A 20,574-nucleotide genomic window follows, 5' to 3' on the forward strand; every position below is an offset into this window, starting at 1 on the left:
GAGCCATTTGTCAGTGCCTTGTCTGGTGGGAGATACTGTGCGCTCGGTGCTCCTCGCAGCTGCAAAGTTGAGAATTTTTCAAGTCGAGCTCATCGACGTGCGTTCGGAGTTTTGTGGTCCATTCTCGGTAGATGCATAAACTAATGCTCCGCGGTTCGCGCCCAGTTCCTCTTTTTCAAGCGAGGCTGGTATGATCCCGAGCTCGACGTCTAGAGATTCTGAAACTAGCAGGAGTGGAGGAGCAGCGGCGGCGGCTTGCTTTTTTGTTTTCACACCAGCGTGGTGAGCATAGGATGCAAGTTTTGATTTTTTTTTTGATTTTGTCATTAGATCGTCTCAAAATTCATTAGATTGAACTAAAGGTATACTCCTACATAAACTAAGAAAGTAAATAAAAAATCAATGACAAAAAATACTTGCATCCCTACGTGCGAGACGTGATGGGTCACGGATGCAATTCAGTTGTGCATCTGCAGGGCTCGAAGCCTCGAACATGGCCCAACCGCGGGCGGCCGACGAGCCCAGGTTCCGTTCTCACACGCCAGCCACGAGGAGACCGACAGATATTTCTCAGCGCGCGTTCACAGCCCAGGCCGACCTGACCGAACATGTCGTTGGCGAGCTGCCTCCCCCGCACACTCTTTTGGCCCGGGCGCGGCCACGGATACCCGATCGCGCGCCACTCCACACCACGCCACACGATCCCAGCGCAAACGTACAAAAACCAACGAGCTTACCCCCCCCCCCCCGCCCCGAGCTCTTCCCCTGTTTCTGTGTCTCCGCCCCGAGCCAGAAGCCTTGCTCCTCTGCCAATGTCTGTCGCGTCCGTGGCCGCCCTACGGACCGCCGGTTCCGGCCGCCGCTGCCGTGCGGGTTCCCCGCATATCGGCCTCAACGGTGGGTAATCTCCTCTCAGCCAAGCTCAGACCCTGCGCGTGCTTAGACAAGCTAGGCTGATTCTTGGAGCCATCGGCAGGGGGCAGGTTCTTGATGATGCAGAGGAGGGAGCTGGTGACCAAGGCCGGGATCGCGCTCTCCGTCTGCTGCTCGATGCCAACCTCCTCCGCCTCGGCCAACGGCTCCGCTCTAGGTATCTATTTACCATGCATGGCTCAAACGACGAGACTCTCTGCCTGACGTCTGAACGCCGCAATCCTCAAATCCGGACGCGTATCGTCGCCGTCACAGGGTCGGGAATCGGCATCGATGGTTGAAGAGAGGGTTCGCGTGTGTTTCTTGGCTTATTTGCTCGGACGCTGATCCCGCGGTGATACGTTTCGCGATCGCCTGTTGTGCGTGTAGGGCTGCAGGTGCTGCCGTTCAAAGCGGATGGGTACAACTTCTGGACGTGGAGAGGTCGCCGGATACACTACGTCGAGCAAGGGGCCGGGCAGCCCATCGTGCTCATCCACGGGTTCGGCGCTTCCGCCTTCCACTGGAGGTTAGCTCATCTAGTCATCTATGATCTGGATGCCTTCAAATTGATGCCTTGAGCCAGGAGAAGAATGCATCGCGTAGTTCTCGCAGTGGAGAACCTGAAGTTCGGAGACCTGAATGTGCTGCACGCGCGTGAAGCATTTGACCTGTCTGACATGCATAATGCATGGTTACTAGTCTCTGATGTGCTATGGATTGATCCAGGTACAACATACCGGAGCTGGCGAAGAAGTACAAGGTGTACGCCATAGACCTGCTGGGGTTCGGCTGGAGCGAGAAGGCGCTGGTGGATTACGAGGCCACCATCTGGATGGAGCAGGTCTCCGACTTCCTCAGGGAGGTTGTCAAGGAGCCTGCCGTCCTTGTAGGCAACAGGTACGCAGTCAGTTTCAGTCTTTCAGACGGTACACGTCGTTCACATCCAACTGAAACATTGGAGGGAGCATGTTCTCACGTCTGTAAACATCAATCAATCTTTGAGCAGCTTAGGGGGCTTCACGACGCTGTTCACGGCGACCGAGGTGCCGGAGCTGGCGCGCGGCGTCGTGCTGCTCAACTCCGCCGGCCAGTTTGCCGACCCCAACAGGCCGGCGGCTGCGCCGACCGAGGAGGAGGAGGAGAGCAACCCCGTGGCCAGGTTCATCGTGAAGCCGCTCAAGGAGGCCTTCCAACGGGTGGTGCTGGGGTTCGTATTCTGGCAGTCCAAGCAGCCGGCCCGGGTCGAGAAAGTCTTGAAAAGCGTAACGTAACTGGAACCTGAACTAATCTCATTGATCATGAGCTGCTGCCACTGGCAGTGGCCAGTGTCTCGCGCCATGTTTATTGCTCGTGGTTCATGTGACATCGATGCCTGTTTCTTGACGCGAACCTGCAGGTGTACATAGACTCTAGCAACGTCGACGACTACCTCGTCGGCTCGATCACGGCGCCGACGGCCGACCCCAACTCCGGCGAGGTGTACTACAGGTGCGAATTAACTAACCGCGAGACCGCGGCCGATGATCGCAACATGATTCCTGATAGTGACCGAGTTGATGTGTGTTGATTCTTGCTTGCTGTAGGCTGATGTCGCGGTTCATGTCGAACCAGAGCCGGTACACGCTGGACCGGCTGCTGGGGAAGCTGTCGTGCCCGCTGCTGCTGCTGTGGGGGGACCTGGACCCGTGGGTCGGCCCGGCCAAGGCCGCGCGGATCGAGGAGTTCTACGCCGACACCACCGTCGTGCACCTGCAGGCCGGGCACTGCCCGCACGACGAGGCGCCGGAGCAGACCAACAGGGCGCTGCTCGAGTGGCTCGCGTCCCTCGACGCCCGCCCCAGGCCGGCGGAGCCCAGCCTCCAGGCTCTCTGATTCATTTGCGGCTTAGCGGACAGTAGTAAAAAAGATACAAAAAGTTGCTGGCATTCTCATTTGCAATTGTATCATGAACTAGTGTCTTATATGCGAATTTTGGCCTTTTCATCGGTAAACGATTTTTTTAAAAAATAAAATTGAAATTTTTGTTTGGATCCAATCATGTGATTTTGTTAGATGCCTGCAAACCCACATGATACCACTTAGTGGACTTTTTTATAATTTTAATTTCAATTCTACACAATTTTTTTATGTGAATCTAATTAAAATATGTTGCACATAGATTATGTAACATGTACAAATTTTTTTATGATTTTTGAGTAAAAGAATACTAACTTTTGATTTTTTAGCAAAAAAATGGAGCGTAAAAAACGAGTACTGTTCACCCGCGAACTCGTCCCGGACGGATCGTGTTCGGCCGATCTGAGCGTACCGGTTGGTTCAGCATCTGCAAAGAATCTTATATTTACTAATTGGAGGCTCCTTTTGGTGCCTCCACATTAATCCTAGAAAAATCCTAGAAATTCTCATAAAAAAGCAAAACATCCAACCGTCGAATTAATTGATTGACTAATTGTAACCATAGATTAACAACCAGAAGAAACAAAAGATTAAAAAATAAATCATAGAGTCCAACTCTAAGACTACTTCTTTCCTTATCTTTCCTTTTTTTTATAGATACCCTTTGTCCAACAAGATTACGTTAGCAAACTCCAACTTGGTTACGTTAGCAAACTCCAACTTAGTTACGTTAGCAATAAACACACTTTTTCAAATCAATTAAAATATACCAATTAAATATGCGTGTAATCAAACATTACAAAATTAAAACAACAGAACGCAAACATATTACGGATTATCACATAAAAGTAATATCAAAGAATTTATAATGTATTTCAAAAAAATAATATGAGATACGACATTAAGAATAATAATAATTTCAAAAAAATCAAGAAACAAATAAAAATCAATTTGCATAACACATAAAATGAAAATTATAAATTAGATCTATTCACAAATAATAAATATGATTCCAATATTATGAATAAAAATTACATTTATATTTTACATTATAATATTTAAATATAAATAGCTGATATATCATAATATACAATTATTATTAACACAAATATCTAAAATTCAGCTGTAAGCTAAATTTCTAGCCTGTACAGTTGCACAGGTTGATGCGCTAGTATATATGGAATTTATATGAAATCGCATCCTGAACTATAGGTGATTCAACCAACCAAATGAGCGTACGAGGCATCATCTCGCACGATCTTGTCCAGGATCTAGCCTAGTACGCCCAACTAAACACTGGCTTAGTGAAGGGAGTTGAATTTGACTCTGTGGCTGTCTGTTTAAATCTCAATAGTCCCAGTAGACAAACTGGAATAGGGAATAATCCAAGGTACAGATGACACCACTGTGATATAGACAGAAAAACCAAAATAAAAACTAAGCCAGGTCTACGAGAAGAAAATTGAAATCCGCCGTTCAATAGAGAGTGAAAGCATTCCTCACACCTACATCTGCTGCAACTTCTTGATGCGCTATCTGCTTCCTTCACTGGTGCAGCCAGGTCTAGATGCTCCTCCTAGAGATGAAATTAAGATATTTGGTGAAGGAAACACTAAAGGTCTGGTAATATTGCTTTTCATTTCTCCAGTCTGCTGTCTGAATTTCTGAAAGTTAGAAGGCATCTTCCACATTTATATTTTGTTCCTTCAAGGAAGAATTTTTCTTTGCAGGTGTGTTTGTTAAAGAGAGTGATGTAGCTAGATTTACCATATGTACTATAGAGGATCCAAGGACATTAAACAATACGTTGTATCTGAGACCTCCGGGAAACGTCTACTAAATGAACGAATTGATTGACCTCTGGGAGACAAAGAACAATAGATTCCTGAAAAGGATTTATATAACAGAAGAACAACTCCTTGAAAACATCCATGGTAAGTTAAAAGCACCTAAGGTTATGTGGTAATATTTCTGTTGCTTTTGTAAAAGCCCTGCAATTCAAGTTTGAGGAAGTTTCCGATGCAATTTCCTAATCTGTGATGCTTTATAATTTTATTTGATCATATTCTACGACTTCAAGCCCTGTCATTTCAATTTTTTTATTTTCACCTAAATAGTTGCAAATATGGACTTACTACAAATACTTTCTAAGAAGAATAGAGTTGATGAAATAGGAGGAAACTGTTAATTCTTTCTATTTCTGATTGCAAGTCATCTCCTGAAAGACGTCTGTTTCATGTATTTGCCGTTCAGGCTTATTCTTTCTTCTTCTTTTATTTTATTGCAGATGCACCATTTCCCTTGAAGATGGATTTAATTTTTGAGGTTTGTTACTGTGCTTGGGGAACCTCCGTTTCCTCCCCTCTGAATTGTGATCACCGCTGATTTCTACCAGGACAGGTTAGGAACTTGAATAAATGTAAAAAGGGTAGTTTAGTAATTGATATTCGATCTAATTGTACTCCTGTAACTATCTCTAAAGCCGTTGTTATTCCCCATCATAGAACAAGGGCAGTTCTCAATCCTGGTACAAACGCCAACGACATCCCTGCTCCAAACGTCGACAATGGCTGCCTCCTCCACCCCCTCCCTTCGGTAGGCACCCTCCTCGTGAAGCCCATGCGCCAAAGGTTGCCTCCTTGGGACCGACGACCTCCCTGTTTGAAACATCACCAACGGCGCGTCGCGCGTGCGGCGTGGCAGGGTCAGTGGGTTTGGCCGCCCACATCGAGCAATCCTGGTTGAACACCTGTCGACGGTTGGCTCCTCCATCGCCTCCCTTCTCTGGCAACCCAATTCTAGCTAGCATATTCAACAAGATGAAATATCCAAACACTAGCAGTATTGAGAAAATCGGAGTACTGAGAAAATCGGTGCACAATATGATTAAGCCAAGAGAGCAAAATAATTAATCAAATCAAGCTCTAGGTAACAAGCACATCACTCACACTACACCATACCAGTGAATGAGTGATATCTGAATCTCTTACTTCGATGAACACGAAGAGAAGAAGTGAACTGTGAGATTGGACGAGGAGGAGGAGGCCTGATTCGTGTCGGTCACCTTCAGCGACGACCTGTCATCAACGAAGCTCAGCGCCGGTGGGGGACATGCCACGACGCCTAATGGCGGGAGCTTCCTCATCGCTGACAACGGCGGCGAGAACTCCTCCTCTTCGTCTTCCTCCGTAATCCCAAATGGTGACAGCGACTTGCTCGGCATCTCGAACGACTGGGTGTCCCCACTGGTGGTCGTGGGCATCTGGCCGCGTCGCTCGTACACCGGGTTGGAAATGCACACGAAGTGGTCATTGTGTTCCGAGGAGCTTGTGGACGACAAGCACCGCACATGTGACCATCTCCACACGGTGGCCTCCAGCTTGGGGATGGCAAGGAGGAGGTCCTTGGGGTTGGGTGCGTGCACGACGCCGTGCGCATAGTAGAACAGCAGCGTGCTGGCGAGCGCCTCGTGCGACCACCGGCGCGCCGTGCCGAGGCGGACTGCGACGCCGGAGGTGGAGGTGGTGGAGGCGGAGTACGTACGCGGTAGCGGCGGTGCGTTGTGCCAAGCTAGACCGCGGTGCCGGAGGTGCAGGTGGAGGAGGCGGGAGGCGGAGTACGTGACAGCGATCAGCGGCGCGATGCCGAGCTGGATCGGGCAATTTAGTGTCTGAATCGACACAAAAGACACAGAACAAAATTTATCGATGCCCATAGATGTGCTATTACTAAACTGCCCCTCTACCTAATTGGATCTTGCTAACAAAATTACTAATCTACCCTGTGACGTATTCTTCAACTTGGTATCTGGCCCACACTTTTTGGTATCAGTTCACAACTTAAAGTATCTTTCAACAGGTATCTCTCCGTTCTTAACCTTTCCATTGGTCCAAATGGACGGCTATCATGACTTCCCAGCATCGTAAAATCTCTCTTAATTTTTATATACTCAGCATTTGTCAAGGGTGACCACACATATTTTGAAATTGACGATTGAAGGAACTCAATTGTATCCCCATTTAAATTATACCACAGTGAATGAGTACTTAGATACACTAGTTTAGAATATCTGATCGATTTATATCTTGCTTGTAAGTCATAATCGATGTCCTTTTGTTTCGAATGGAATATTGAATAAAGTGGAGAGTGATAAATATCTATCCAGTTTCGTATGCTCTTATAAGTTAATATGGTATTCTTGTTTTCTTGTTTCTATCACTCAGCCTTGCTTTAATCATCAGTAAGATTGTAACTAATAAGTCACTTGACATCGTAAATATCAGCTGGGCTGAATTTTTTTTTTAAAAAACTTGACCATGGGAGAGGGACGTCTCCTTGGTGTTGTTCTAAGGTATGGAAGTACCGAACTCTGATTGGACAGGGAACTCGCTAAAAGCCTGCAACCAATTCTCAGAGAGATACCCACGTGACCTACAAGCACTTGGGTTAGAGCCTGGATGGGCAACCCTTCTACTGGAGGCTCATCACCAAACCATCTGACGTTCAACTTTATTCTGGCACTAAGAAACTCATCTCCTGAAAAATGCTCTAGCATGTACACATCCCTATCACCGGACCATCCGGTGAAGTCTTCGATTTTCTCTTCCGTCAAAATCCTCTGGTCTGAATTTCTTTTGAACACTGGAACATTCGATATGATCTTCTTCCTAAGCGTCAGAACATTCGGTGTTTGCAATTTTCTTGGCTCGAAGACAAAAACTCCAACCTCCATTTCTTTCTAACTCCGATTAGTCATAATCATAACCATACATTATAATACATAGACATGCTCATGCAAATCAAACTCAACTTAACTTAAACTTTATCAATAACTCTCATAAGTAAATTAATGCATATATCCACTTGGTTTCTCACATGTGAAAATCCGTAATGGACCCATACTCCCCGCAGCAGACAGAATTGCATAAAAATGAAACTTTGTGATGATTTTGCTCTACTTATCAAAGTCATTAAGGTGAATGAGAAGATGCTAAGAAAGGATTGATATCTGTGTTACAGAAGTTATAACACAAGATTCAGCTTCTGGTTCCTACATAAGCTCCTTTTAAAGATAAGTTTTGTGTTCCTAGGAAAAGACGATAATTTTTAGAATAAGCAGCCTCGGTAATGGAGAAGAATGGCTGCTTCCTTTCTTCTGCTTTGGTTTCTTCTATCTTTGGTGGAGTGGAAGAAAAGGACAAGAATGCTAACACGGAAAAACAAAAAGGAAACCTGTGTTTCTTGTCTTTCTCATCATATCTGTCTCCATATAACTCTTGCTTTTGTCCTTCGTTTGGCCCTCCAACTGTGGATGGTTGAAGAATGCCATATTGCTCTTGATCCTTGAGGTAACTACTTTCCTGATTCATCTTTGTCCATTCACTTATTTGATTGAGGATTTCTATCACATGTTTCCTTAGTATGCGAACTGCAACATCTTAAGAATGAAATGGTACGAGGTCATTGAATACCTGTCAGATATTTGATTTTAGTTCCTCTATGCTCTGTTCAGCTTAATCTACAGTAACTAAGATATGTGCGAATCCATCACCCATCAATAATTCTACCCTATGCATATTCATTAACATGTATATAATTATTTTATGCAGATGATATAGTTGCATCAAAGCTTAGAAAGTAGTAGGTCGTTAACTTCAAATCTAGACAAACTATATGCATATCCTTGCTTTTAGCCTTATGCCAACCTTCATACTCCAATCAGTAAGACACTACTATGGTTCAAATCCCACCATCTGCGTTTTTTATGAGTCGATTTGTTTGGGCATGTGTCTTATGGATAGTAGTTTCCATATATGGGAGCCAAATTTTTGTTCCAAACACAGTTTCAGTTCAGCTAGTTCACATAAAGGCCATGATGATTTGCTGTTTTTATTCTTTTATTTCTCATCCAGATTTCTCTAGGACATCTAATTTGTTTAATTGATCATATAAACGAGTCGCTTATTGCAATTTATGTATTATTCAAGAATGCCATGAAGAAGCAAGGGAAGAGTACTGCATGTGCAGCACAATGTTACCATATCGGCTATGGTCTGTGAAGTCTGAATAAAATGAACTGATTTCATGTTAATTCATTTAGTTTGTGAGTTTTGTCTATTTATTTATCATACGAGCTATCAAGTCATAATATGTAGCGCTAGCAGAGTTACGTAACCATTGTATTAGTTGCATAGTGGAATCGAGTACTATACTGCTATGGTATTATCATCCAACTGAAGATGAACCAAAAGGTGAATTTAGAATTGTTTAAACTTCTGGCGGCCTAGTCCGTCATGAATCTTGTTTCCTTTAGTAATTTAACTAGTGTTGGCATTTTGAATTTGAAATTTACTTATACAATTTTATTACTCTGTTGATATTACAAGATTGCAAAAATTTCTGAACCACAGAGGCTTCGAAATTCGAGTGATCAAGTATGCTAGCTGCAGAGAGCAACTTAGGGCACAATAGGCATTCTCGCAATGGTTCTTCCACAAGGCACAAAAGTGGCTATGAACCTTCAGACACAGAAACTGAGTGGCATGAAAGCCCTTGGAATGATGGAGTATTGGCATCAGAGAGGACGCGTCTGCCTAAAGATCCTGGTAGGAATGCCCAAGTTGGGAGTCGTCTTCCTAACCGCACTAGAGAATGTCATGATGAGAAAACTTCAAACTTGAGAAACAATCGTACAGTCACAGAACAAAGGCGACAAACTTCTCCATATGCCGGTGGAAAGAATGAATCACGCAAGAAGAGTAGCCGGACGCCTCCCAGATTTCGTTCCACTATGGAAAACTTTAGTAGATCATCTATCAAGGAGAGGTTTTCTCATAACCGGTCAATTTCGACACCGAAACTACGGCCACAAGAGAAGGAACATCCTGCTAGAGCTCCTGCATTCCCTGGCACTAATCCTGTTTCAGTACAGGCAGGAAGAAAAGCTGTTGATAATATAGAAGAAGATTCACATGCAGAAAATTGTTCCCGGGAGATCAATGAGTTGATTGCAAATGGAAAGTGGCCTAATTCCAGATATAATGAGTATGCATTTACAAGCACAGAGTCGATACCTACAGGTGACATCTTCTTCTCCCGGGATTGCAGGGCTCCACTAGAGAAAACATCAACAAAGCATAACAATTTTGACAAATCATTTACCTCAAACTCAAATGGCCATGCTGAGAATGATGGCGCTGTTACTCAAGAAAATAGCAGTAATTTGGGACAGACATCACAGTTTGTTTCAGCCCGGACAGATCTTTCGCGCACAGCTACAAAGTCCAGTTATGCTACTAGTCGCCACTCCCAAATAAGCACCACCACCAGTTTGAGTAGCCCGTTTAGCAATGGCAAATTAAGTGGGGAGAGTGGAAAATTCAGTGATTTCACTGGGAAACTAGTTGGAGGCGTCATGAAATTCACATCCAACAGGAATAAGTTGCAAAATGATGCTTGGCTTCCATGTGTGACTGGCAAGTCATGCCGGAAATCACGATCGGCGTCCAACAAAACAAATGACGAATCTGAATCAAGTTTCATTCAGAACGCACTCGTTGTTGAGAAGATTAGACTCTTGTGGGCTGATAAATATCGTCCTCGAAATTTGAGTGGATTTACTTGCCACAGGGAGCAAGTTCAGCAGCTTAAACAATTGGTAACCTCTTCGACCTCTTTGCTAGCTAGACACGTTTTTTTAATCTATTATAGTTTTGTAATTCTTGCTTTAACCGAAGAATTTATGGTCTGTTTCTAAAATTTTGAAGACTGAAAGTTTTCAATTGTTTTCCATTGTCCCTCCTGCCATTTAAACTAGATCCAGAAAAATCGCTAATGAGTATGGGTCTACTTGGCAATTGCATGGCCATGCTGTTTTGCAAAATTGGTGCTCTTGTCTTCTAAATGCTAGTATCTTGTTGTGACAGGTCTCTGCAGAGTATTGCCCGCATACCATTATCAAAGGGCCTCCAGGGTCAGGAAAAAGGTCTTTATGCAGAGCTGTCCTCACCGAGATCTTTGGTGATTCATCTCTGAATGTACAAACTTAAACACTGTGATAAGCTCTGTTAATGTATGCCCGTTATATATTTCATTTAGTATTTCTTGTGGCTTTTTCAGGTATCTCACTATTTGAAGATCTGCAATGGCCAGGTTAGTTTTGTCATTACTGCTAATCAGCCAAAATTTGAACATGTCCATACAGTACACCATGTGGTGCCACTATCTACTTGTTTGAGAATACAGTGTGGACACAGTTGACACGAAAGATTCATCCACCGCTGTATCTACTTAAAAAAGAGCACAACATGAAACAGTTATGTTTTATGAGTTCAATTTGGCAAAGTTTTCCTTAATTTTGGCAGGGATCTGCATCTGTGCCCATTCTTGTCGCATTGTCATCAAGTGATCATCATGTTGAACTTAACATGAGGTCTCAATCCAAGAATGCTAGATATGCTTTGATGACTCTAGCGAATGAAGTGGTGCATCAGCGTAAAATCACTGAGCCAGTTGCGAGGAAAAACTTTAAAGGTATAGTGCATTCTCAAGTCTCCTGCAAGTGTTCTTCAAAATGTCATTTCATTAGAACTATTCCTAATATGATTATCTGTTGATTCCAGTAATTGTTCTCTACGAAGTTGACAAAGTCAGCGAGAATAATCAATCTTTGATCAAATGGATAATTGATTCCTCCTCTGATGCATGCAAGATAATAATGACTTGCCAGGACGAATCTAATCTTCTTGATTCTATAAAGAGTCGTTGCAAGCTTATTACCATTGGTGTGCCCAATACACGTGAGGTGAGCTCTCATTTTCCTAATTATAATAGTCCATCAATTTTTTAGAAAATAAATTAATAATAGAAATTCGTGAAATGCCTATGATTTAGGATTTAGATGTGACTGATGTACGTATATTGATCATGTTTCCTTACTATATCCTCTACACAAAGTTATTTTTATTTTTTTCCTCATGTTCACGATATTCGTTAATAAGTGTGTGACCATCCATGGTATAATATTTCTTTTCTTTTTTAGTTTGTATCCGGACTCCATAACATAATTGAGATAGACCTAAATTAACATTAAGTGAAAAGCATATGGAGCGTTGCAAGGCAGATACTTTAGGTTAATTTTGTTATAATGTATGGTAGATGTGTGTAATTTGAAGGCAGATATTTGAGTTCTTTTTATTAATTTTTCGTAATAGCAGAGGTGGGTAATTTAGAAGCAGGTATTTGGAGTATTTTGGATTAATTTTTTTTATAATGGTATAGATGGGTAATTTAGAAACATGTACCAAACTCTTTGGGTTAATTGTTTCATAATGACAAAGGTTGGTAATTTAAAAATATATTAGATCTAATGGCTATTGTTGTTAATGATGATTAGAGCTCAACAAATCGATGGTTAGATGTTTTTTTGTGAGAATTTCTCTTTTTTCTAGCGTGTCTCATCTAAGGATTAACATGGAGGCTCTAAAAGAGTCTCCAATTAGTAATAGTAAGAAGTCAGGAACTATGCTAGCTTTTTCATCAACTACCTAAGTCCTGAATTTAAAAGCACATGAAATGATTTGTTCGACGCTAGCACTGTTACTTTCACTTGACATGATGTGTATATGTTATTCATCCATGACCACTCTTCATATTATGAGGCATGGGAAAACTTTCACTCTTTGCAGCGCATGTAACTTCATTATTTTTTTTAACAGTTAACACCGCTGACTAACCTATCAGAAATGTTTCAGATTGTGGACATTCTTACGTACATATCTAAAAAGGAGAGTTTCGATCTTCCTGCAAGTTTTGCCACTACCATTGCAAGTCAATCTAGGCAGAACATGAGGGAGGCGATATTGGCTTTGGAGGCATGCAAAGCCAACAAGTACGATCGTAGTATTTCTCTACTATGAAAAATTCTTAATTTCCTCTCGATTTGTATCATAATTCACTATCCTCTGCTTATCATTTACGTCTCCCTTTGAATTTTTCAGTTACCCCTTCATTGATGGGCAAGCTATACCACTTGGATGGGAGGATGTTCTGGAGGAACTTGCGGAAGAAATTTTAGATGACCCCTCTCCTAAAAGGTTCGAGTTCATTGTCCACAGTGCCCTTCTGTTGATTTGGAAGTTTTGATGACTGTAGTGTTCCCACCACCAACTTTCACTCTAGCTTGTGGTGCTTTGATCTATAACTAAGCGCATCCGTTTGTTGCTAATGAGAAATGACATTTAACTGTGTGATTACATCTTAGAACTCTATTTGCATAACAAATGATAGAATATTGTGTAGGTTATTTTTGGTACGAGGCAAGCTCCAAAAACTCTTGGTGGAATTTGTACCTCCGAAACTGATACTCCAGGTGATTTTTGGTGCAAATCAGATATGAAAGTTTCCTCTCTTTTTTCAGAGATGATACTATCTCAACAGATGCAACCAAGCACATGAACTTCATTCTTGAATCTCTTGCAGAAGCTTGTCGAGCTCTTTTTGAAGGGAACTCAGATTAGTATAAAGAGGGAAGTTTACTATTGGCATGCCTACTATGTGAGTTTCCTCTTTCATGTTCCTGCTTTACATCATTACATGCACTTCCCCAGTGAGCTATGTCAATGATATTCGAGAATGATGGATTTCAGGAAAAGAGGTTGCCAGTTGGTGCAAGTGCCCTGCTGAAACTGGAAGGTAAATTGCCATTTTTTTTTTACTGCATTCCAATAACTATTACTCTTGTTCAGTATTCGAAAACATAGCGAATTCGTTCCAGAAAGTTGCCTCCAAATTTTGTCCACGTGTTGCGGGATATAGACCTAGTTGGTGGCAGATGATTAGACTTGCTTCTGGACCTATCCCACATTCGAATTTCTATTCAAAAAGGCGTATTGTCATTGCATCTTTTGTGTGTTCTTCGGCCATTGACGTTGTAGATTACTGCAGTCCCATAGAAGTTAACGGTCATCTGTTCTCCTTTTCTCTTGGCAGAATTCGTTGCGAAGTTCATGAGCATCCACCGCAAGAGCTTGTCAGTTGGCTCATGACCATGAGCCTAAGATTCCACTACCAACGTGACCATGCCTGCACGAGGTTCTCTCCGTGCTATCACCTATCAGTCATGGTACATCTTTCATGGATGCCACACCCTTGTGCACTTGGCCATGAGACTTGACGAACTGAATTCGATGCGTACGCCACTGGCTTCTTCGATGTGTACGACGAATAAATGTCTATACCTTCTGTATTGGCAAATGTGTTGTTGCAAACGTATGGAGGCAGACGTGTAATTTGTGGTATGAGAATCTTTTGGATATCAACTAGTAATGTATGCTGACAATGTTGGATCCAGAGCTAAATATTAACGGATCAACTACTTTTTCTTTATCCTTTCTCTTTTTCTCCCTCTTTTATACTCAAAAATTATAAAGAGGTTCTCAATTATTTCCGATAGGGGCGCAAGCCCTCCTCTCCTGTGAATCCACCCCACTATGTAATTTGTAAGAATTTTTTATTTCTTAAATAAAATAATTGCAAAAATATGCGTTTGTTTTGAAATGTTGTACATCTAGAGTCATGTCCCCCGATAGAAAGGTGATAAGGTTTAAAAATGAAATAAATGCTATGTTCTATTGCTCTTAAAATTCAAAATGCTATAGAAATAGTCATGTAATTTTTTGAAAATATTTGTTAGTCTATGAGAATACTATGCTCTAGCTTTCTAAAAAAATTCAAACAAAAATATGATATGTACAATGAGAAAAAAAATAAATTTTATTGTATAGAGTCGATGCGTGTCGCGAACAAGATTCTAGATGTGCGATTTTTCAAAATGAACGCTTAAATTTTTTGATGTAAAAATATAAAAATAAAAAATCTAATTTATGGTATGACTACGAGGGAGGCCGACATGTGGATGGGTAGCTCTGGGCCCAATCACACTAATAGGTCAAGCAGTGCGTGACAACGAGGGCCGAGCCCCATGCGATTTTTCAAAATGGACATTTGTTTTTGCAATTTTCGATTAAAATATATAAAAAAATCTAATTTATGGTATGACTATGAGGGAGGCTGACACGTGGATGGGTCGCTCCGGGCCCGATCGCGCCAATGAGCCGAGCAGTGCGTGACAACGAGGGCCGAGCCCCTTAGCGGGCCAGCCTGTGTGGGCCTGCCACCCGCGGACGGCCTGGATATCCGCGACACGCGTCCGAGGTTGAAGCAGCGTTGCGCGGTGGTCCCACCCCGCAGCTCCACCGCCACTGTACGGACGCCGGCGTCTCTGGTCCACGCCCACGGTGGACGAGGTCTACCCACGTCGGTGTCCCGATTCCTTGAGGGTCTATTTGCAAAATATCTTTTCAAAAGGTCTAAAAAGTAAAAATTCCACGGAACCAGATGCGGTGCGCCGGTCTCTCTACACCCCAGCTTCCACCTCACGCTGCTTCCACTAAAGCGTTATCCCTCGCGTGGCGCGATCCGCACCGTCCACGTACGCATCGGACGGCTGTCGACCTGGCCCCACCGTCCTCCTCGCGTCACCGAAAAGCGAAAGCCTGGGGGGCAATCGCAGGGCTGGACAGCAGCGAACTCGAGACCACTCCGCCAGCTCTCCTCGCCTTCGCCGCTCGCCACCAAGGGATTTGGCACGCCTTCCGATCGGCTCCGGTGAGTGGCGAGGGGCTGCTCCTCCCTTTCCTCCCCTTGCTGCGGCCAGATAGATCGGTTATTGCATCGCTCGCGCGCTCGCTCCTGTGGTTGTGGCGGTGTCGGTTTCCTGGGACGTGGTGCCGTATGGGCGCATTTCTCGGCTCTTGCACGCTCGTGGTTTTGTGCTGCTTCTTGCTCGGTGCTTGCTCTTTCTGATGCGCCCGTTGGGATCTTCTCGCTTTGGTGCTTCGTGGATATGCTTTCCTCGGTTTGATCTGATGGTGGTATGTTATGTGATCAGATGGTGGTGGTTTTGTTTTGCGATTATACTTCTCTTCTTGCTCCTTGATTACTTTGCAGTTCTTTTCCTAGACAGGATGAGTGTCTTTGTGTTCTTTTCTTGATTTTTTTCCGGCCTTTCCCCCCCTTTTCTGTGTGCATTTCGGTGTTCTTGAATGCTCTTTGCAACTGCTACTAGGACAGCATTTTCTTATTGGTATTACGCTATTATTTGAGATTTTTTGGCGAGTTATCTCATTTTGGATCTACTCCATTTGTTCTGGATAGGATTATTTCCTCGGTTTGTGGTGTTCGTTTTTCTTTCTTTTTCGGCGTCCCTTTCTTCTTTTGTTGAGTTCGCTAAACATGTCGCGGCACTACAACATTGTTGCCTTTTACCCACCTGCTCTCTGTGAGGATAGTTGCCCATCTGAGACACAGTTCTACTTGTGAGCATGTGTTTCTTTATACCAACTACACTTGTGGATGTTTCATTTATTTGCAAAATGTTGTGCTGCAGTTGTTCAGGACCAGGTTCTTCAGCTTGTCTGATGTGGAGTTATTTAGGGCACTGATGTCATCTTCGCAGTTTTTCTTAAACCTTCGACCAAGATCATGCCAGTTTTGGTTAATATATTGCAATCCTTCTGACTGCTGCTCGTAACTTGCATACATAATTACTAAACTACTAATCTAACCGTATCCCTTGGTAATCGCTTAAATTAAGTTCACTTGGCATTGTTTATTGGCCTCTTTCTTTGTGCTGTTTTGAAATTACTTTGAAGGGCACTTTCTATTTGCCTTTATCTGTATCTGCATGGCTTCGAAGTTAATCAGGAGAAAGAACTTTTCTCGCGTTTCCAGTTTGTTGACTGTCTATGGCTCTACAAGTTACTCAGTTGCTGTCTGGACTTCTATTTTTTTCCTCCACATTTTGCGGACCATTTTAGATGTGTTTGTAACTTATTTTAGCTGACAACAGAGCAAGAACGTCTATGTTCAGCTAATCACTTCTAGTCCTTGAGGTTATGGATATTGTGATAGTAATTTTTAGTGGAAATTGCATATGTTGTTTGCTAAAGTCTGCCTATAGATCACTAGCCATGGGGTTGATCTTCAGGCAATAGAGATTGGAATGATCCTTGTTCAGGAAACTCTAAAATTACAGAATCTTGGGTTCTGTTAAACTGAGATCAGGGAGAGTTGCCTAAACAGGATTCTTGAGATGGGCAAAGTTGCATCTACTGTTGTGTCATTACTAGTTGGTAATTTCCACTTTCCAGTAGATGCCGATGTTGAGATTGTCATTATGGAAACAGAAAATGTTGAGGATCAGGCAACTTATGCACAAACATGTGAATACAGGAACAGTTTTTCCGTTTTGTATATTTATATGTAAATTGAGAAACGATGTTATAGTTAATAGTTCCAGTAAATGCGTTGGTTCATGCTACTGTAATACGTTGAACAGTGTTGGTAGGAATAAATCTTATACCTGCAAAAAGAAGCAAAATATAAAAGCCATAGCATTCACCATCTGGCAGCTATTCTAGCAGTACAAGTTGAAGTGCAAGCATATAACACGTTTGAATTTGGTTCATCACCATTGATTAATCCTTGATGGGAATAATCCTTGATGGTACTGTAATAGTATTGCTATCATGCTACTGTAATAGTACTGCTGTATTTGTATTATTGGTGAATAGTTCTTGCAGTGGAGAATAATCCTTGATGGGCAAGCCTCAGGCTGAAATTTATTTTCCTGTGATTTGACCACCAAACATGTAGTAGAGCAGTGTTTCGATTAAATAGGTGAAGGATAAGAACATATATTTCCCAGTAATAATACTCATAATTTGATTTGCAGCCTATCTTCTCAAAATTATGTATTTCTTTTGCTTATCCTTTGGTTGGAGCTCTTTCTTAACCTGCCTTTATTAATATGCTTATGTTTGCTTCTTATGGTCCTTGATTTAGATAATTTATTGACTTAATGACGTCGTTTTTAATCATATAGCCATGGCTGAAGAAGCTGATGGAAACATCCAAACGGGGCCAAGATTCCCCCCTGCTGCTCTCAATGAGCGTATTCTTTCTTCCATATCCCAAAAGCATGTTGCTGCTCACCCATGGCATGATCTGGAGATAGGTATTGAACACTCTTACTTATCAAGGATACCATTTTGCTATGTTTTCTTCTACTATAATGTCATCACCTTTCATTTCCATTTCCTTATGGTCTGTACAATATTGTTCTATTAGTGTATTGTTCTAAAGTAATTTTTTATTTCATATTTGCTTTATTGTATGTGCTTTCAAATGCAGGACCAGGGGCTCCTGAAGTTTTCAACTGTGTAAGTCTACCTTTTACTACTAAGTTCGTAAATATGGTCGGTGTTCTTAATTCTGGTCGTATTGATTGACACCGAATTGAAGCTTTGCTTTTATACTTGCAATAGGCCTCAAATGGCAGCATATGGATTGAAATTCATTGCATGGTTTTTATTCTTGGAGTCCTCAATTTGAAGCTTCCATACTTTAATTGGGTCTATTGAAACTTTCTGCCTTTCTGGGGCAATAGTACTTGAGTTCCATCATACCAAATTAAAACTCTTGTGATTTTCTGGGCACCAGTTTGGCCGTAAAATGAATATATGATGTACAAGCTCAAACATATCCCAAATATATCCTTGTAATATGGATATATGACATACTGGTTTAAACATGGCTCAGATTGTCTTACCAGGCTATATATATTCACCATTTAACAGTTACTCAATGATCCTATATAAGCCAGCCGAGATTAGATAGTAGATGGTATCTGTTGTACCCTGATCCTTCTTTATTTATTACATGAAGATATTTCTTTTTTTTAATTGTCAGGTGATTGAAATTCCTAGAGGCAGCAAGGTTAAGTATGAGTTGGACAAGGGAACTGGTCTAATCAAGGTGAGGTTGTAACTGATGTTAGAGTATGCTGGTGTTGTTTAACTCTGTTGGTTTATTGTGAATCATTTGGTATTTATGTGTGCCTTATTTCCTGTTGGATAGGAAAGGATGCTGCTATAATCTTGTTATTGTGCTCAAAATGTAGGAGGTTAAACAGTCTGTCAATAAGCAATGTTCAGTACAAACTTAGGCTTTTATTTCAAGTGAATTAAAAAAGACATGCCTTACGAATGTTTCATTAACAATACATTCATGGAGGACTTGCATGCTTCAATGGTTTGTTTTTCATGCTGAAAAGAAATGACTTGAAGATTTAACTTGTTTCAGGTTGATCGTGTCCTTTACTCCTCTGTTGTTTACCCACACAACTATGGTTTCATTCCACGTACACTCTGTGAGGATAGCGACCCCATGGACGTCCTCGTCCTGATGCAGGTATCAGATGTATGTAATGTCCAGATTTTGTTCTATTATTAGCTTTGCTCTAACATTTTCACTTTCTCTCTCTGACAGGAGCAAGTTGTCCCTGGGTGTTTCCTGCGAGCTCGTGCTATTGGACTCATGCCTATGATTGATCAGGTCAAATTTCTTATCATTTGATTGCATAGAAGTAGATCTGTTTCATTTTGACTATAAATTCGTGTGTTGTATTCTTATTTCTTACATGCAATGTCGAGATATTTAATGCACGAATTGTTCACCAAGCCAGCATAAGAAAGAAAAAAGTAGTGCTCCTTACAAATTGGCTCTGTCACGAGGCTGAGTTCTTACATTTTCATCATTTAACATCACTAGGGCGAGAAAGATGATAAGATCACTGCTGTCTGTGCTGATGACCCTGAATTTCGTCACTACACGGACATCAAGGACCTTCCCCCGCACCGCCTTCAAGAGATCCGTCGCTTCTTTGAAGATTGTATATTCTAAAAACTATATCCATACCTTTCTGCTCCAGATGCTATATGACAACAGATCATCGACTGCATCAACTAGAGTCTGATTATTATGCTTCTGCTATGTTAACAGACAAGAAGAATGAAAACAAAGAGGTTGCAGTGAATGAGTTCCTCCCAGCAAAAGCTGCCATCGATGCAATCAAGTACTCAATGTGAGTTTTGCTTGTTCGTAGTCATGCAAAACATCATAGTACTCTACACTGATTTACTGTTTTCGAAATCGATCCATTTACTAAACCGTTTCAAATGTTACGCCACAGGGACCTATATGGCTCGTACATCATTGAAGGTTTGAGGAAGTAATCTCCAGCTGATCAATTGCAGATGCTACATGATTTGCTTTTCTGCTTATTGATACCACGAGTGCACGATATGTTAACATGCATGAACTGAAAACAATGACCTAGGGATATCACCTGCTCTTCATGTTGAGACGAGCAACAGTGCTTTTTTTCTTTCCACTATATGCCCTGCCCAAGCACTTGACCCTTACTGAAATCTTTGCCGTCAAACCGACACTTGACTGATAGAAAATCGCTGTTAAATAAATGACATTTGCTTAACTTCATTGCGTATTATGATGCAGCCTGGTTAACCGTGAGTTTAGTATCTTTTGTTGCTATATTGTTGTGTGTTTGCGAGATGCTTCGTACTTGCTATCAGTATCTTCTTTTTTTGAGGTGGAATAGGAATTCCATAGGTGCCACTACATCGCTGACAACCAATCCCGAATACAATCCGAAGGCCGGAAACAATAGGCTACTTGGCTATCAGTATCTGTAAGTTTGCTTATGCTGTGTAGCTAGGGCATGTAATGACGCAACTAGGCTGTCAGTTATTGTTGGAGAGTAATAAAATGCACCAGAGGATTTCAAACTTATCAAGTTGTGTTATTGGATTATTAACATTGTTAAGTCATGCATTCTAGGTT

The 20,574-nt window shown here is 42.1% G+C and overlaps 4 protein-coding genes and 1 pseudogene across 7 annotated transcripts; 4 read left to right on the forward strand and 1 right to left on the reverse strand.

The window, feature by feature from the left end:
- Positions 1 to 736: 736 nt before the first annotated feature.
- On the forward strand, positions 737 to 2,950 carry LOC133921428 (pheophytinase, chloroplastic-like). The gene is made up of 7 exons (XM_062366287.1): positions 737 to 897; positions 977 to 1,090; positions 1,303 to 1,441; positions 1,642 to 1,812; positions 1,922 to 2,177; positions 2,312 to 2,403; positions 2,499 to 2,950. Exons 1-7 carry the CDS (start codon positions 813 to 815, stop codon positions 2,785 to 2,787), a joined length of 1,146 nt encoding a protein of 381 aa, XP_062222271.1. The 5' UTR covers positions 737 to 812; the 3' UTR covers positions 2,788 to 2,950.
- Positions 2,951 to 4,245: 1,295 nt separating this feature from the next.
- LOC133922904 (probable pinoresinol-lariciresinol reductase 3) lies at positions 4,246 to 6,970 on the forward strand (annotated as a pseudogene).
- LOC133920744 (uncharacterized) lies at positions 5,571 to 6,526 on the reverse strand. Its single transcript, XM_062365337.1, has one exon. The coding sequence runs from the start codon at positions 6,524 to 6,526 to the stop codon at positions 5,798 to 5,800; it is 729 nt and encodes a 242-aa protein (XP_062221321.1). The 3' UTR covers positions 5,571 to 5,797.
- A 2,277-nt stretch (positions 6,971 to 9,247) lies between the features above and the next one.
- LOC133920408 (uncharacterized) lies at positions 9,248 to 13,856 on the forward strand. Its single transcript, XM_062365029.1, has 11 exons — positions 9,248 to 10,468; positions 10,737 to 10,847; positions 10,930 to 10,962; positions 11,175 to 11,343; positions 11,433 to 11,614; positions 12,564 to 12,700; positions 12,810 to 12,905; positions 13,111 to 13,180; positions 13,291 to 13,365; positions 13,458 to 13,503; positions 13,801 to 13,856. Exons 1-11 carry the CDS (start codon positions 9,248 to 9,250, stop codon positions 13,854 to 13,856), a joined length of 2,196 nt encoding a protein of 731 aa, XP_062221013.1.
- A 1,465-nt stretch (positions 13,857 to 15,321) lies between these two features.
- LOC133921430 (soluble inorganic pyrophosphatase-like) lies at positions 15,322 to 20,211 on the forward strand. Of its 4 annotated transcripts, none has more exons than XM_062366291.1 (9): positions 15,322 to 15,477; positions 17,756 to 17,887; positions 18,064 to 18,092; positions 18,622 to 18,687; positions 19,015 to 19,122; positions 19,201 to 19,266; positions 19,483 to 19,603; positions 19,714 to 19,795; positions 19,904 to 20,211. In XM_062366291.1, the coding sequence occupies exons 2-9, from the start codon at positions 17,758 to 17,760 to the stop codon at positions 19,944 to 19,946; spliced, it is 645 nt and encodes a 214-aa protein (XP_062222275.1). In that variant the 5' UTR covers positions 15,322 to 15,477; positions 17,756 to 17,757; the 3' UTR covers positions 19,947 to 20,211. The 4 variants fall into 4 exon arrangements, with proteins under 4 accessions (XP_062222275.1, XP_062222276.1, XP_062222277.1 ...); XM_062366292.1 differs by lacking the exon at positions 15,322 to 15,477 and adding an exon at positions 15,509 to 16,187; XM_062366293.1 differs by lacking the exon at positions 15,322 to 15,477 and adding an exon at positions 16,343 to 16,365.
- The last annotated feature ends 363 nt before the right edge of the window (positions 20,212 to 20,574 follow it).

Source organism: Phragmites australis, chromosome 6 (genome assembly GCF_958298935.1).
Source record: "Phragmites australis chromosome 6, lpPhrAust1.1, whole genome shotgun sequence".
NCBI classification, from domain to species: domain Eukaryota; kingdom Viridiplantae; phylum Streptophyta; class Magnoliopsida; order Poales; family Poaceae; genus Phragmites; species Phragmites australis.

Coding starts and splice junctions, on each gene's coding strand:
- LOC133920408 (XM_062365029.1), top strand. CDS start 9,248: ATGCTAGCTGCAGAGAGCAACTTAGGGCACAATAGGCATTCTCGCAAT. Junction 11,615..12,563: donor GTGTGCCCAATACACGTGAG/GTGAGCTCTCAT, acceptor GAAATGTTTCAG/ATTGTGGACATTCTTACGTA. Junction 12,906..13,110: donor GATGACCCCTCTCCTAAAAG/GTTCGAGTTCAT, acceptor AATATTGTGTAG/GTTATTTTTGGTACGAGGCA.
- LOC133920744 (XM_062365337.1), bottom strand. CDS start 6,526: ATGGGCATCGATAAATTTTGTTCTGTGTCTTTTGTGTCGATTCAGACA.
- LOC133921430 (XM_062366289.1), top strand. CDS start 16,964: ATGGGCAAAGTTGCATCTACTGTTGTGTCATTACTAGTTG. Junction 19,123..19,200: donor ACGTCCTCGTCCTGATGCAG/GTATCAGATGTA, acceptor TCTCTCTGACAG/GAGCAAGTTGTCCCTGGGTG. Junction 19,267..19,482: donor TCATGCCTATGATTGATCAG/GTCAAATTTCTT, acceptor TAACATCACTAG/GGCGAGAAAGATGATAAGAT.
- LOC133921428 (XM_062366287.1), top strand. CDS start 813: ATGTCTGTCGCGTCCGTGGCCGCCCTACGGACCGCCGGTTCCGGCCGC. Junction 2,178..2,311: donor TCGAGAAAGTCTTGAAAAGC/GTAACGTAACTG, acceptor GCGAACCTGCAG/GTGTACATAGACTCTAGCAA. Junction 2,404..2,498: donor TCCGGCGAGGTGTACTACAG/GTGCGAATTAAC, acceptor TGCTTGCTGTAG/GCTGATGTCGCGGTTCATGT.